The sequence below is a fragment of the Bos taurus genome, chromosome 3, assembly GCF_002263795.3.
Source record: "Bos taurus isolate L1 Dominette 01449 registration number 42190680 breed Hereford chromosome 3, ARS-UCD2.0, whole genome shotgun sequence".
Lineage (NCBI taxonomy): Eukaryota > Metazoa > Chordata > Mammalia > Artiodactyla > Bovidae > Bos > Bos taurus.
The window spans coordinates 12851231-12868978 of record NC_037330.1 but is presented as its reverse complement, the minus strand read 5'-3'; the positions used below and the strand labels follow the sequence as shown (position 1 = coordinate 12868978).

Here is a 17748-nt window from a genome sequence, read left to right as displayed (position 1 = left end):
TTGCTAAGGGTTTTATTCTAGGCAATGGGGCTTGGAAATGATTCCCTCTGTACAATCCACTGGAGGTGGAGATCAAGACAAGGTGTGATGGGCATCATAAAAATGGAGCAAAGCATCCTATGGCTCAGAGGTGAGACAGATCAACTTTGAATGAAGAAGGCTAAGGGGTGTATTTATTCACAGTGTATTCAATCCCTTTATGGGAAAAATATGAGGCCCAAGGTGAGGAAACAAAGATAGTGGCGGCTACTTTTTCCCGGACCCAGGGTGACTGATGCATCCCAGCATATATAAGAGAAGTTCTTTTAGCAACAGCAGCTGATGGTGTTCTGGTGGAAGAACAGTGCAGAAATCCTGTGAGCTATATCAGTGGCCCACATGAAGTTGGGCAATGGACAGACAGAGCCCTCGCCACTTCTCCATGAACCTCTGCCAAAACCTACAAGGTCTGGGTACTTGGTAGACTCCTAGGATTAGTAGACTCTTAGGATCAGTAGCATCAGCATCATATGGGAGCTTGCTATACATACAGGGTCTTAGCCTCCATCCAGACCCACTGAATAAGACTCTGTGATCCCCAGGTGACCCATAAGCACTTTGAAGTTTGAGAAGCCTTCTTGCTTTCTGAACAGATCTCTCCTCACTCAAACTCCTTCTCTGAATTTACTTCCTATTTCCTGGATTTCCTAGGAAGCACACTGTATCAGATGCCAGTTTGAGGGTAAAAATATATCATAATGATCCACAATATCTTCCTCATTTATTTATTCATTCATTCATTCAAATAGTAATAAAGCACCTGCTATATTTCAATGTGCATTCTATTTGCATCTCTGGTCCTCCTGGCCATGACTGTGCTAGGTTCCTTCTGGCAGGATGGGAAGGATCTAGGTCCGAGTGTGTGAAATCCACATACTTGGACAGGTAGATATTGTTACATGGGCAGGACAGAAGTTATCCTGGTGTCAGATACTGAGCTTAGAGTTTCAGACACACAGGTGAGTATGGAACGCAGTCCCACCATGGAGAGGTCTATAACAAATCCAGTGTACACATCTCATGGGTGTGTGCTATCGCATTCGGCAGAGCCCACCATAGCCATACCAGACTGATGGCAACTGAGAAAAGCATTGACTGAGAGCAGGTTGTATTCATGGCAGAGCTTGGGTGTTGTCATCATGGAAGAATAGTGGGGATATGTCTGAAGCTCAAGCACAATAAGGAAGCCAGGCAACATCATGGGCCCTGGGTTGGGAACAATATGCTGTTTGGGATATGTGGCAGGGCTGTCAATTTGGAAGTAGACAGGAGTCCCTTGGGGCCCTGTGTTTTGTTCAGATGAGGGTGTGGGCACTTGGGGCACTGGCTGCTGGGTGTGGCCTGGGGTGGCTTAAATCTTCCCACTTCAATGTCCCTTCCACGACCCTGCAAGAATGGCTCTGGAGTGCAGAGGTTGAGGCAGCAGTCTGGAGCTATGTGGACTCATCTGTGAGGAGTTAATGGATCCAAGAACTGGGGCTTAGAGGCTGTGGTGGAAGCTCCCTTCACCTGGGAGTAGATGACACATGAATCCTGGGAGAAAGAGCACACAGGTGAGGGCCAGAGACCGGTGGGCCTGAGATGGGAGGGTGCACAGGGCATGGGACTCACCGTGTTCTTAAAAGGCTCTGGTTCAGAGGCCGCTGTGGAAAGAAGGGAAGCATTCAAATGTGAACTCAATTCTCCACTTGTATCCAAGCTACAAGAAGGCCCAGCCACAGCCTTCTCCATGGGGCCCGCACAGCCACTGAACCTTTTCTAAGACCCTCAGCCTCACAGCTTCCACCAGCTATCTCTGCAGCATCACTACACTCTTTGTTCCCCATGCAGAGCTCCCCCAGGGGCTCTCAAAAGGAAGAAATCAACTTTTATTTTGTTTATGCTTTGATCATAGATTAATAGTGAATATTATGGAGAGGGGCTTCCCATGTGGCTCAATGGTAAAGAAGCCACCTGCCAGCGTAGATGTGGGTTCAATCCCTGGGTCGAGAAGATCCCCTGGAGGAGGAAATGGCAACCCACTCCAGTATTCTTGCCATGAGAACCCCATGGACAGAGGAGCCTGGTGGGTTACAGACCACGGGATCACTAAGTCAGACACTGACTGAGCATGCACGCACATTATGGAGAAGCAGCTGGCTTCGAGCAGATTCCAGATCCAGACCACCTAAACTGAGCTCCAGGACAGCTGTGCCACCTCTGTGGCCTTGGATAAGTCACTCAGTATCTCCTGCTTTAGTTGTCTCATCTGTATGATGGGAATAATAATATCTATCTATAGGGTTGTGTGTCCATGTGATTTCTAATATCTGTTATACATTGAGCAATTCCAATGTGAGGGTACAATTCTGAAGGCTATTAACAAACAAACTATAAATATGTATGTATATTTTTAAGGCATATACAATTTAACATTTATTTATAGTACTCAGAACTGTACCAGGCACATAAGAACTGCTCAACACATGTTGATATGATACTAGAAGTTGCTAGTATTATTACTATATTTTCTTAAAGCTGGAAGGAAATATGGCATTCATCAAGCAGGACTTTGTCTTTTAGCTTGGAGTGAATTCTAAGGCTCCCTGGAACTGTCCTGAGAAGCAGAGCTTGGCCCAACACTTGGATTCTGGAGACAAACTGTTCTGTGACTTCAGGCTGGTCATTTAAGGTCTCTTTGCCTCCATTTCCTCATCTAAGAAGTGGGGATAATAGCAATACTCTCATCAAAGGGGATTATAAGTGTGAATAGTTCATTCATGTTAGAGGTCAAGAGGCCACTGAACCAAGAATAGAACAAAAAAAACAGTTCATTTGTCATTTGATTTTATATAAGAGGGATCAAAAAAAGGGGGGGGGGAGCAGAATAGCTAAAATCACGTGGCAGATTTTTTCAGAATAGAATTAGAACAGCCCCAAAAGTTGTTCTTTCCTTTGGCTGCAGGCAGAAGCCAGGCTGGGATTGTTCACTGCAGACCATCTACCAGGGGGGAGAAATAATAATGCAGCCAGACAACCAGCATAGACTCATCATAAAAGGTGCTCAGATTCTGTTGCTGCTATAGCATCTCTACATCTGCTTCCTCATCTGGTCCTTACAATAACCCTATGAGAGAGTGTGTTTAGCTGAATAATGTCTCCCACAAAGATGTCCATGTCCTGACCCCTAGAACCTGTGAATATGTGACTCTAGATGGTGAAAGGGATTTTTGCACATGTGATTAAGATTAAGGACCTTGAAATGGAGGGATTTTCCTAGATTACCCAGGTGGGACTTTAAGGAGAACTTTAAAATCTGAGAACCTTTCCTAGCTGTGATCAGAGGCAGCACTGACTATTGAAGGAATGGTTAGATAGATGCCACATTGCTGCTTTAAGGACAGAGGGATGGGACCATGAGCCATGGAAAGGGGTATCCTTTAGAAGCTGGAAAAGGCAAGGAAATATATTCTTCCCTGGAGCTTCCAGGAAGGAACTCTGTGGACACTTATTTTGGTCCAGTGAGACCTGAGTTAGATGTCTGATTTACAGCACAGTAAGATAATTAACTAGTATTGTTTAAGCCCTTGTGGTTGTTTGCCACAGCAGCAGTAAAAAAAAGATACAGGCATTAAAGACAGTCCTGTCTCATTTCACAGACAGGACATGGAAGCTCTGAGGGATTAAGTGACTGCCCAGGGCAATGGATTCATTACTCAGATGATGCTGAGGCCATCGATAGAGAATGGAGAAAGCAGTTCTGCACAATAAGCTTGAGTTAATCCCAGTAATATAGCTGGGCATAACTCAAGAAGTCCAGTGACCCAGAACAAGGGGCACATCTATGTCTCGTTGGCCCAGACCCACTGAAGGGGTGGAGACTGAGCCACACACAGCAATCAACCACCAAAATCAAGGGTCCTTGGGTCTTACCTGTGAGTTTGTTCTCCTTCTTCACACTCCAGACTTCCGAGTACACCACCTCTCCTCTGTTAGGATTTACTTGGAGAGAAGTTGACACTTGAGAGGATTCTAAGATTCTTGCCCCCTTGTCTTGCTACTTCTTTGTCCCCCAGTCATAGCTTATTCTCTAGAGGGAGCAGAGCCCTCTGAGCCTCTGCACTGTCCCTTCCTCATTTCCTGTCCCACCCCTTCCCAGACCAACCCTGGGGTCCCTGCCGAAATGGAGGGTCTTCAGTACTCACCATTGCTGTATACTGGTTGCAGTTCTATCCAGCCTGGTACATTGTGGTAGGTGGACTCTTGGGGATCTGGGGCTGAAGGATTCCTATGAAACAGAAACATTGATGTTTCCCAGAAATCCTGAAAAAGTAGATCTAAGGATCATTCCCTGTTAGCAAGTCTTTATCACAGGATAGTTGCCAAGCCTGGAAACATAGATGAGTGTATAATAAATACTCTATTGTTAGAGATGATTAAATTATAAATCATAATATTAATCCAGACTTTATGGTATGTATCTGGTATGTACTAAGCACTGTGCTAGTACCTATAACAATATTAAGTTGATTCTGTTTTTTTCTCTATTTTATAGATGGGAAAAAAATGGAGGTTCTAACAGATGATCTGCTGAAGACTATGTAACTAGAAAAGGAAAGAACCAAGATTCAAACCTGGCTCCAAAGTCTGTACTTTCAGAAATATTGGTATCTCAGAGAAATCCATAATCAGAAAGGCTCAGAGGAACTCGGGATGGTTTGGATGTTGCTACTATGAGCTTGCCCAGGAATAGTTGTGGTGTGGCTCCTAAAGTCAACCTTGGGAATCCAAGATGGCAGCCCCTTCTTCACAGGCCCCACCTCCTAATAGCAGAGAGGTGTCTCTGGATGGCCAAGTTGTGTGACTTCATCTTCTTGGCTGTCATCACAACAGATATTGGTTAGGCTGGGCTGGCCATGACCTAATCAGAGCTTTCCAGGCTTATTAACCTTAGAGCATGTTAGGAAATAGATGGGTTCTGTGCTCATGGTGATCACTCATACAAACTAGGCAACAGTGGACCAAGGACGTAAGTTTATAAATAAAAAGCAATCACTTGCTGAAAGGGAAAAAAAAATGGAGAAGGAAATGGCAGTATTCTTGCCTGGAGAAGTCCATGGACAGAGGAGCCTGGAGGGTTACAGTCCATGGGGTTGCAAAGAGTCAGACGCAACTGAGCATACAGGCATGAAAGAAAAAAAGGCCTGTTTAGCTAAGTTGGTGGGTGAGAAAGTCCAGGGAATTGCCTTGAGATAACCCAAGGGAGGTGGCAACATGGAACTGGTATAACCCATCTCAGTGACATGAAGCAGTGACTGTGCTCTCAGCAGTGAAAGTGAAAGTGTTAGTCCCTCAGTCATGTCCCACTCTTTAAGACCCCATGGACTGTAGCATGCCAGGCTCCTCTGTCCTTGGAATTCTCCAGGCAAGAATACTGGAGTGGGTAGCTATATCCTTCTCCCAGGGATATATCCTTCCCAACCCAGGGATCAAATCCAGGTCTCCCACATTGAGAGCAGATTCTTTACCATCTGAGCCACCAGGGAATCCCCGTTCTTAGCAGTAGCCAGATTCAATTTCATTTTTATACCCAGTGGCATTTCATTAACCATATGGGAATACAGCCAGGCCTTACCTGGAGGAGTCAACTGTAGGCTTTCCTCCTGAAAGGAAAGCAGAGAAGCATTGAGTCCAGGAAAAGGAAGACTTCACAAGTCTTCCTGTGAGCAGAGCTCATAGGAAGCTCATCTAGAACCTGCCAGAAGTCACTGTCACTAAAATGTGAACCATGCTTTGATATTCACAATGGAGGTAGCAGATTGGGCAAAAACTACTGATCCTGGCTTCCAGAAGTTTATAGTTATAATGCAAAAGGGTAGCCCACAATCCATAATTGTTTAACCTGGAGTTTGTGAAGAACAATGCTCAATAGCTGGATTGGGAAAAGAGACTTATCTACTATGAAAGTACAATACATTTACAAAATTAATAAGTTATCAAAATTTCATTTGATTTCTGTTCTTGCTCCCATTTCTCAGAGTTTTTCTTCTTCTATTCCTGTTCCTAGGGAGTCTTTCAAGGGTAGCAAGGGAGATACACTGCAATTTGTCACGTTGGATAAACTACATCTTGTAAAAGCAACTTCCACCCAAAAGGGCTGTTTTGGCAACTTGGCATTTGAAGAAGACAAATTCTGGAGGATCTAGAGGGGAAGGTAGGAGATGTGGAATTGTGCAGAAAGGAACTGTTGAGAGCTTGGGGGTGGTTCCAAAGGCAGCATGAGCCTAAAGGAACAGAGATGGGAAGGACAGGGACTCAAGCAAAGGTTAGCCAGGGAGTCACCCACCTGCTTTTCTCAGGAGCCAGCAGTAGAACAGCAGTGCCACGGCAGCAATGGCCATCATGCTGAGCAGCCCCCCGGTGACACTGGTGGCAATAAGGCTGTTTTTGCTCCCTGTCAGTCCTGAGGGGGAGACCCCAGGCATGAGCCAGAGGGAGAGGCTTGTGGTCTTGAACTGCCTGACCCCTGAAGCTGATGCCTGGGAGAGAGGATGAACCAAGGGGAGCAGGACTCTTGAGATTAAGCAGGTATAGATGTGGCCCAGGAAATGGCTCTTCTCTTTGTGGGGAAGACTATATCTGTGGCTGATGCAAGGGTTGAGGGTCAGGATGGATGATACTAACTGATGAACATTAAATTCAATGGTCCTCTTTGGCTTTCCTTTCCCATCCAAATTACATGCTCTCAGAAACACTTCTGAAATTAACAACTTGGAATGCTTCCTGCTTTGTGTACCTGTTCCTGAGAGGCACCACCCTGGTCAAGTATTGAGAGGGCACTCAGAGCATCCTTGGAGGACATTTTTTGTCCTCCATGCCCTGGGGCCTGGGCATGGAAAACTTACCCATGACCGAAAGTGTCACTGCCTCACTGCGCTGGGGACCCAGGCCATTGTCGGCCTCACAGGAGTAGGTCCCAGAATGATCTGCAGTCAGCGAGAGGTTTAAGGACACTCCTTGTCCAGAGTGAGATGTGCTGGTCTCCAGGGTGATGTTATTGTGATAAAACCAGTACAGGATCGGGGTAGAGCCTCTCTGAGCCTCACAGCGAAGTTCTAATATATCACCCACCACAACCTGGGCCCTGGCGGTCCTCAGGGTGAGGACAGGGCGAGACACTGGAACTGGGGGAAAACAAAAAGTCAACAGAAGGTCCTATTGCCAACATATTTATAAAGGAACAAAAAATAATGTAAACAAATAACAAAAGTCAGTTCACAACCTAGGAAAATGGGTTGAAAACATGTATGACAGACAAAGCTAGTGACCTGAATCCACGAACAGCTTTTAATGCACAAGAATATCCAACAGGAAAGTGTGAAAAGGCTATGAGCCACTAGAAACTTCAAATAGCCAATAAATATATAAAAATATTATCTTCCTCATTATTTATTAACTGTTTACACACAAAATACCCATCAGATTGGCAAAGGTTAATACAGGCAGATAATTATGATGGAGTTGTGGATTAACAGCACCTTGATAGGCTCTTGGTGGGAACGCATATTTGAGACACTTTCTTGAATGGAGATTTGGCAGTATTGACCAAATTGAAAATGCACTTAAATTTTGACCCAGCAAATCTACTTATAAGACTATTTTCTTTAGGGCTACTAACATGACTAACATGGCAGAACAAGATGGCAGAGGAGTTGGTGGACATGGAGTACATCTCTCCCCATGGATACATCAGGAATGCACCTTCAGACACAGAAGTGCACGCAGAACACCAGCTGCGAGACGACAGAAATACATGACCAGCGGAAAAGAATATATAGACCCATGCAAAACTCGGTAGGATGAAGGAACTAGGGGGGAAAACAGAAGTGTTACTAGGACTGGACCTACCCTCCTAGGTGGGGGAACTGAAACAGGGGTCCGGTCCCCACATTGGGGCAATGTCTGAGTCGGAGGAGAAACATTTAAGGTTGAGAGGGAAACAGCTCATCTGCGGCAGCCTAAATGGAATGAGAACCAGAGAGTCCTTGCCACAGCCATATATACCCTGGACAGGGACACAGGTCCCCTGGAAGGTTCAGTAGCTGGGAGCTGAAGTGTAAGGATTGTGGAGCAATCCCAGGGTGAGGGCTGCTGTTGACTGTGGAGAAACAGATTGAGGGGATATGAAGGAGGAGATTGTGGTGGGAAATGTGGAGGAAAGCCGGACAGCCATGGAAGCAAGGCGATACTGCTGAGTCACACTTAGGGGGTGGAGTCATCACCATACCCTTTCTCTCCCTACATGCCAGCATCTGCAGCTAAACAATAGAGAGGCTGGCCCATCAAATGCCTGATGAACTGAGGACCCCACCCAGGGTGCCCCTTAAAATGCCTGATATGCTGATCTACAGAGTAGGAACCCAGTCAAGGGGGGCCCTCTATGTGTCAGACACACCAAACAACAGAGAAGGACCCCAGGCAAGGGAGCCCTCTAAGTGCCAGAACAGGTGGAGCTATGGAGAAAAACTAGTCAAAGAGGCTTTTTGATCGCCAGCTACAAGAGGCTTGAAGAAAGACTCTGATAGGGCCATAACTCCTGTGGTTATGTGCCTCCTGTGGAGGCAGTCCATGTCCTGGACTTGTCCACACCAAGTGTGCCACCAGGGTCCCCACAAGTCAAGCAGCTGCACCACCTTCACACTCAACCCTCACTGGGGCAGAGCTGCCATAGGCAAAAAAAAAAAAAAAAAATCTTGCATCTATGCACTCAGGGTTGCTTCAGTTGTGTCTAATTCTTCTCTGTCAGGGGGGATCTCCAGGCAAGAATACTGGAGCGTATTGGCCAATACTGGTTGCCATACCCTTTTAGAGCACTATATTTCCTGCTGCCATAGCCTCCAACTCCCCTGAGTACCTGGTGCTGCCAGAACCCCTGAGACCCAAGCAGCTGCACCACCTCCACATCTAGCCCTCACTGAGGCAGGCCCAAGTCCTCCAGGGCAGCCTCAGGAACAAACCCCAGTGGACAATCCACATCAGACGTGGAAATAAAGCCACAATTGAAACCCAGGGGCAGTGTGGCTAAGGAAGAAGACCCAAAACCTTCCCACCAGCTGTACAAGCTGCAGATTAAATCTATATGATCAACTAGGCAGACTATGTGTCTATGGAATATATAAAAGGACATTGAGAGCTCCCACAAAAGAAAACGCACTAGTTCTGATAGGTGGACATTGGAGGCAAGAACACACAGGAGTAAGACCAGATTAGAATCTGAGTTGCCTCCACAGCAGGTCCAGAGATCAGCACAGTGTTAGAGGGCTTCCTAGGGAGGTGAGAAGAAAAAGATCTACAAAATCAACCCCAAACAATTAAGAAAATGGCAATAGGTACATATATATCAATAATTACTTTAAGTGTTAATGGATTAAATGCTCCCACCAAAAGACACAGACTGGCTGAATGGATAAAAAAACAAGACCTATATATATGCTGTCTACAAGAAACCCACTTCAGACCTAAAGACACTTACAGACTGAAAGTGAGAAGATGGAAAAATATATTCCATGCAAATGGGAAGCAAAAGAAAGCTGGAGTAGCAATCCTCATATCAGACAAAATAGACTTTAAGATAAAGAAGATTATAGGAGATAAGGAAGGACACTACTTAATGATCAAGGGATCAATCCAAGAGGGAGACATAACAATTGTAAATATCTGTGTACCCAATATAGGAGCACCTCAATACATAAGACAAACGCTAACATACATAAAAGGAGAAATTGACAGTAACACAATAATGCTAGGAGATTTTAACACGCCACTCACACCAATGGACAGATCATCAAAACAGAAAATTAATAAGGAAACACAAGTCTTAAATGATACATTAGATGAGATGGGTCTCATTGATGTCTACAGCACATTCCATCCAAATGCAGAAGAATACACATTCTTCTCAAGTACACATGGAACATTCCCCAGAATAGACCACATATTGGGTCACAAATCAAACTTCAGTAAATTTAAGAAAATTGAAGTCATATCAAGTATCTTCTCTGACCACAACACTATGAGACTAGGTCTCAATTACAAGAAAAAACTGTAAAAACACAAACACATGGAGATTAAACAATAAATTTCTAAATAACCAACAGGTTACTGAAGAAACCAAAAGGGAAATAAAAAAATTTATAGAAATAAATGACAATGAAAACACAACAACTCAAAACCTATGGGATGCAGCAAAAGCCGTTCTAAGAGGGAAGTTTATAGCAATACAATCCTACCTCAAAAAATAAGAAAAACATCAAATAGACAACCTAACTTTACACCTAAAACAACTGGAAAGTGAAGAACAAAGAAACCCCCAAATTAGTAGAAGGAAAGAAATCATAAAGATCTGAGCAGAAATAAATGAAAAAGAAATGAAAGAAACAGTAGTAAAGATTCATAAAACTAAAAGCTGGTTCTTTGAGAAGATAAACAAAATTGACAAAACTTTAGCCACACTCATCAAGAAAAAAGAGAGAAGAATCAAATCAACAAAATTAGAAATGAAAAAATTGAAGTTACAACAGAGAAGGCAGAAATACAAAGGATTATAAGAGACAATTATGAACAGTCATATGGCAGTAAAATGGATAGCCTGGGAGAAATGGACAGATTCTTAGAAAAGTTCAATCTTCCAAGACTGAGCCAGGAAGAAATAGAAATTATGAACAACCCAATTACAAGCATTGAAATTGAAGCTGTGATCTAAAATCTCCCAAAAGCCCAGGACCAGATGGCTTCACAGGAGAATTCTATCAAACGTTTAGAAAAGAGCTAATGCCTATCCTTCTAAAACTCTTTCAAAATCTTGCAGAGGAAGGAACACTTCCAAACTCACTCTACAAGACCACCCTCACCCTGATACCAAAACCAGACAAAGACAACACAAAAAAAGAAAACTGCAGGTGAATATAACTGATGAACATAGATGCAAAACTCCTCAACAAAATTTTAGCAAATAAAATTCAGGAACACATCAAAAAGCTCATACACCATAATCAAGTTGGATTTATTCCAGGGATGCAAGGATTCTTCAATATATGGAAATCAATCAATGTGATATACCATATTAACAAATTGAAAAATAAAAACCATATGATAATCTCAATAGAGGTAGAAAAAGCCTTTGACAAAATTCAGCACCTGTTTATACTTAAAATTCTTCAAAAAACTGGCATAGAAAAAAATCTACCTCAGTTAAGGCCAAATATGATAAGCCTACAGCAAACATTACTCTCAATGGTGAAAAACTGAAAGCATTCTCCCTATATCAGGAACAAGACAAGAGTGTTCACTTTCACCACTATTATTCAACATAGTTCTGGAAGTCCTAGCTACAGCAATCATAGAAGAACAAGAAATAAAAGGAATCTAGATCAGAAAAAAAGAAGTAAAGCTCTCACTGTTTGCAGATGACATGGTACTGTACATAGAAAACCCTAAGGATAGTATCAGAAAATTATTAGAGCTAATCAGTAAATTTCACAAAGTTTTAGGATACAAAATCAATACACAGAAATCACTTGAGTTTCTATATGCTAACAATGAAAACTCAGAAAGAGAATTTAAGGAATCAATCCCATTCAGCACTGCAACAAAAAAGAATTAAATGTCTAGGAATAAACTTACCTAAGGAGACAAAACAACTGTACACAGAAAATTATAAGACACTAATGAAAGAAATCAAATATGGCATAAATAGATGGAGAGATATTCCATGTACCTGGGTAGGAAGAATCAATATTGTGAAAATGACTATACTGCCAAACGCAATCTATAGACTCAATACGATCCCTATTAAATTACCAATGGCATTTTTCACAGAACTAGAACAAAAAAATTCACAATTTAAATGGAAACACAAAAGACCCCAAATAGTCAAAACAGTCTTGAGAAAGAAGAATGTAGCTGATGGAATCAACCTTCCTGACTTCAGATTATACTACAAAGCTACAGTCATCAAGATAATATGATACTGACACAAACAAAAATATAGACTAATGGAACCCATAGGTGCATGGGTTTATTTCTAGGCTTTCTATCTAGAAATAAACCCATGCACCTATGGGTACCTTATTTTTGACAAAGGAGGCAAGAATATACAATGGGGCAAAGACAGCCTCTTCAATAAATGGTGCTGGGAAAACTGGACAGCTACATGTAAAAGAATGAAATGAGAACACTTCCTAACACCACACACAGAGATAAACTCAAAATGGATTACAGACCTAAGTGTAAGACCAGAAACTATAAAACTCTTAGAGAAAAACATAGGCAGAACACTCGGTGACATGAATCAAAGCAAGATCCTCTATGACCCACCTCCTAGAGTAATGGAAATGAAAATAAAAGTAAACAAGTGAGACCTGATTAAACTTAAAAGTTTTGCACAGCAAAGGAAACTATAAGCAAGGTGAAAAGACAACCTTCAGAATGGGAGAAAATAATGGCAAATGAAGCAACTGACAAAGGATTAATTTTCAAAATATACAAGCAGTTCATACAACTCAATACCAGAAAAACAACCAACCCAATTAAAAAGTGGGAAAAGGACCTAAACAGACTTTTCTCCAAAGACATACAGATGGCTAACAAACACATGAAAAGATGTTTAGTATTGCTCACTATTAGAGAAATGCAAATCAAAACTACAATGAGATATCACCTCACACTGGTCAGAATGGCTGTCCTCCAAAAGTCTCCAAACAATAAATGCTGGAGAGGCTGTGGAGAAAAGGGAATGCTCTTGCACTGTTGGTGGGAATGTAAATTGATACAGCCACTATGGAAGACGGTATGGAGATTCCTTTAAAAAACTAGGAATAAAACCACCATCAGTTCAGTTCAGTTCAGTCACTCAGACGTGTCCGTCTCTTTGCGACCCCATGAATCGCAGCATGCCAGGCCTCCCTGTCCATCACCAACTTCCAGAGGTCACTCAGACTCATATCCATCGAGTCAGTGATACCATCCAGCCATCTCATCCTCTGTCGTCCCCTTCTCTTCCTGCCCCCAATCCCTCCCAGCACCTGACTCTTTTCCAATGAGTCAATTCTTCGCATGAGGTGGCCAAAGTATTGGAGTTTCAACTTTATTATCATTCCTTCCAAAGAAATCCCAGGGCTGATCTCCTTCAGAATGGACTGGTTGGATCTCCTTGCAGTCCAAGGGACTCTCAAGAGTCTTCTCCAACACCACAGTCCAAAATCATCAATTCTTTGGTGTTCAGCTTTCTTCACAGACTAACTCTCATATCCATACATGACCACTGGAGAAACCATAGCCTTGATTAGACGGACCTTTGTTGGCAAAGTAATGTCTCTGCTTTTGAATATGCTATCTAGGTTAGTCATAACTTTCCTTCCAAGGAGTAAGCGTCTTTTAATTTCATGGCTGCAGTCACCATCTGCAGTGATTTTGGAGCCCCCCAAAATAAAGTCTGACACTGTTTCCACTGTTTCCCCATCTATTTCCCATGAAGTGATGGGACCGGATGCCATGATCTTAGTTTTCTGAATGTTGAGTTTTAAGCCAACTTTTTCACTCTCCTCTTTCACCTTCATCAAGAGGCTTTTGAGTTCCTCTTCACTTTCTGCCATAAGGGTGGTGTCATCTGCATATCTGAGGTTATTGAGATTTCTCCCAGCAATCTTGATTCCAGCTTGTGCTTCTTCCAGCCCAGTGTTCCTCATGATGTACTCTGCATAGAAGTTAAATAAGCAGGGTAACAATATACAGCCTTGACATACTCCTTTTCCTATTTGGAACCAGTCTGTTGTTCCATGTCCAGTTCTAACTGTTGCTTCCTGACCTGCATATAGGTTTCTCAAGAGGCAGGTCAGGTGGTCTGGTATTTCCATCTCTTTCAGAATTTTCCACAGTTTGTTGTGATCCACACAGTCAAAGGCTTTGGCATAGTCAATAAAGCAGAAATAGATGTTTTTCTGGAACTCTCTTGCTTTTTCTATGATCCAGAGGATGTTGGCAATTTGATCTCTAATTCCTCTGCCTTTTCTAAAACCAGCTTGAACATCAGGAAGTTCACGATTCACGTATTGCTGAAGCCTGGCTTGGAGAATTTTAAGCATTTCTTTACTAGCATGTGAGATGAGTGCAATTGTGTGGTAGTTTGAGCATTCTTTGGCATTGCCTTTCTTTGGGATTGGAATGAAAACTGACCTTTTCCAGTCCTGTGGCCACTGCTGAGTTTTCCAAATTTGCTGGCATATTGAGTGCAGCACTTTCACAGCATCATCTTTCAGGATTTGAAAGAGCTCAACTGGAATTCCAGCACCTCTACTATCTTTGTTCGTAGTGATGCTTTCTAAGGCCCACCTGACTTCACATTCCAGGATATCTGGCTCTAGGTCAGTGATCACACCATTGTGATTATCTGGGTCATGATGATCTTTTTTGTACAGTTCTTTTGTGTATTCTTGCCACGTCTTCTTAATATCTTCTGCTTCTGTTTGGTCCATACCATTTCTGTCCTTTATTGAGCTCATCTTTGCATGAAATGTTCCCTTGGTATCTCTAATTTTCTTGAAGAGATCTCTAGTCTTTCCCATTCTGTTGTTTTCCTCTATTTCTTTGCATTGATTGCTGAGGAAGGCTTTCTGATCTCTTCTTGCTATTCTTTAGAACTCTGCATTCAGATGTTTATATCTTTCCTTTTCTCCTTTGCTTTTGGTTTCTTTTCTTTTCACAGCTATTTGTAAGGCCTCCCCAGACAGCCATTTTGCTTTTTTGCATTTCTTTTCCATGCGCGGGCGCAGGAGGGCCTAGAGGAGCTATTCCACTTTCAAGATCAGAAGGGGCAGCAGTGAGGAGATACCCCTCTTCCAACGTAAGGAGCAGTGGCTGCGCTTTGCTGGAGCAGCCATGAAGAGATACCCCACATCCAAGGTAAGAGAAACCCAAGTAAAACCATCATATGACCTAACAATCCCACTCCTAGGCATATACTCTGAGGAAATCAAAATTGAAAAAGACACATGTATCCCATTGTTCATTGAAGCACTATTTACAATAGCTAGAACATGGAAGCAACCTAGATGTCCATGAACAGATGAATGGATAAAGAAGTTGTGGTACATATACACAATGGAATATTAGTCATAAAAAAGAATGCATTTGAGTCATTTCTAATGAGGTGGATGAACCTAGAACCTATTATACAGAGTGAAGTAAGTCAGAGAAAGATAAATACCGTATTCTAATGCCTATATACATAATCTAGAAAAATGTTACTGAGGAATTTATTTACAGGGCAGCAATGGAGAAACAGACATAGAGAATAGACTTATGGACATACGGAGAGGGGAGGAGAGGGTGAGATGAATGGAAAGAATAACATGGAAACTTATATTACCATATGTAAAATAGATAGCTAACAGGAATTTGATGTATGGCTCAGGAAACTCAAACAGGGGCTTTGCATCAACCTAGAGGGGTGGGGTGGGGAGGGAGATGGGAGGGAGATTCAAAAGGGAGGGGATATATGTATACCTATGGCTGATTCATGTTGTGGTTTGACAAAAAACAACAAAATTCTGTAAAGCAATTATCCTTCAATCAATCGATAAATAAATTTAAAAAAAAAGCATGACTAACACATCATTGTAAAATAACTATACTTCAATTTAGAGAAGGAGAGATTCCCTGGTGATGACAGTGGTTGAGAATATGTCTGCTAACACTGAGGATGTGGATTTGATCCCTGGTTGGGAAAGGTTCCACATGCCATGGGGTGAGTGAGCCCGTGCACCACAACTCCTGAAGCCTGCGTGCTCTAGAGCCTGTGCTCTGCAAAAGGACAGGTCACCACAATGAGAGCCCCCACACCGCAACTAGAGAGTATCCCCTGCTTGCTGCAACTGGAGCCCATGCACAGCAACAAAGACTCAGCACAGCCAGATATACATAAATAAACATGTAACTTTACAAAAGGATTTGCAAATATATCTGCACAAATATTTCTGTTGTAGGTTTTTTGCAATTGCTAAAAACTAGAGACAATCTAATCAACTTACTTATAAAACTTGAAAGACGCCCAAAATAAAATTTTAAGTAAAAAATGCAAGCTGCGTAACTATACATGTAGTATGATTCTACTTGTAAAATTTCTATGCCTTTATAATATATTTTAATATTTCTAGAAAAATACACCTGCAAATATTGACAGTGGTTATGTCTTGGAAGCATGTAGGTATGAAAGTGTGTCCACGCAGGTAGAAAGAGAACTTTACTTTTCATATTGTCCCTTTCGTACAATTTGATTTCTTTTTGTCATGAAGGTTCATGTATTCCTTCAAATAATAAATTATTAAAAAGTCGTGTTAAAGCATGAGATCACATCAAAGGGATGAGAGGTGTCATAATGTAGATTTACATTAAGAGTTGGATAGGCTTGTTTTTCAATGTGGCTTTACCATTGTTAACTGTGTCTGTAAGCTCATTACTTCCCCTCTCTAAACTTCAGTTTCCTCTCCTGCAAACTGAAGATAAAAAATGATCTCATTTATAACTCAGTTCTTCATCTTAAAGATTAAAGGAGATGTGTGAGGCATATTTATCCCTGGTAGTGAAAAAGGCTCAAGTGTAGAGGTTAGTTGGGAGTCAGTGAAAGAAAAACCTGGCCCAACATTTTTGGAGCAGAAAAACCTATACTTAGAATTCTTTAGTTTCCCTTTTGTATCATAGTCATAGATCAAAATGCAGTCTATGTTCTTAAAAACCTTCTTTGCATTTTTACTGAGAGTTCTTTTTTTAATCACACTCAAGAAGACTTCTTTAACTGTGCTGTTGGGAAAGTCAAGGCTCCTAAACAGTAACCACAGTAAGGACCCCAGACTTCAGTTAGAGGTTCTGTGGGCAGGAAGTACGCTGGGCTGTTACCCAGCAAAGAGTAGTACTGGAGCTCCGTTTTGGAGGCCAGGGAGAGAAGATAGTCAGTCCTTGGTTGTGATGCTGTGGGCAGGACCAACTCACTTCTGACATTGAGTGACACTGACTCACTACGCTGGACCCACAAGCCATTGTCAGCCTCACAGGAGTAGTTTCCAGAATGTTCTGTGGTCAGGGAGAGGTTGAAGGATGTTCCTCCTCCAGAGAGGCTTGAGAAGCTCCCCAGGGCGACATCCTCATGGTAAAACTGGTACCTGATGGGGGGAGAGCCTCTCTGGGTCTCACAGTGAATTTCCAGTATGTCCCCCACCACAGCCTGGACCCTGGGAGTCCTGAGGGTGAGGACAGGATGAGACACTGGAACTGAGGGAAGAAAAAGGGTTAACCATCATTTTCTATTGTATAAATGTGTTCCACCATAGAAAAGACATTTCAAACAGAAAAATATCTTTCTCAGTTTTTAATGACCTTGTGATATCACTAAGAACTGAGCTATAATTTCTTCAAATCTGAAGAAATAGTATCATTTGTGTAGTGTTATATATACATATATATATATAGTGTTATATAGTTTGGAGTACTTAATCAGTTCAGTTCAGTCTCTCAGTTGTGTCCAACCCTTTGCGACCCGTGGACTGTGGCACATCAAGCTTCCCTGTCTGTCACCAACTCCTGGAGCTTACTCAAACTCATGTCCATTGAGTCAGTGAGGCCATCCAACCATCTCATCCTGTCATCCCCTTCTCCTCCGGCCTTCAATCTTGCCCAGCA

General features: G+C 42.4%; 1 protein-coding gene across 5 annotated transcripts in view; it reads right to left on the bottom strand.

The window, feature by feature from the left end:
• Positions 1 to 743: 743 nt before the first annotated feature.
• Positions 744 to 17748, bottom strand: part of FCRL5 (Fc receptor like 5) — a 64024-nt gene continuing 47019 nt past the window's right edge. For 3 of the 5 annotated variants that reach the window (XM_024989901.2, XM_024989902.2, XM_024989904.2), the window contains 7 exons: positions 6924 to 7202; positions 6365 to 6481; positions 5654 to 5681; positions 4224 to 4306; positions 3952 to 4020; positions 1651 to 1682; positions 744 to 1572 (listed from right to left, as the gene is read on the bottom strand). In XM_024989901.2, the coding sequence (XP_024845669.1) occupies positions 1483 to 1572; positions 1651 to 1682; positions 3952 to 4020; positions 4224 to 4306; positions 5654 to 5681; positions 6365 to 6481; positions 6924 to 7202 (698 nt within the window). In that variant the 3' untranslated portion in view covers positions 744 to 1482. Of the gene's footprint in view, positions 1573 to 1650; positions 1683 to 3951; positions 4021 to 4223; positions 4307 to 5653; positions 5682 to 6364; positions 6482 to 6923; positions 7203 to 17061; positions 17341 to 17748 lie in introns of all 5 variants that reach the window. The other 2 variants (XM_024989905.2, XM_024989903.2) reach the window with 2 other exon arrangements.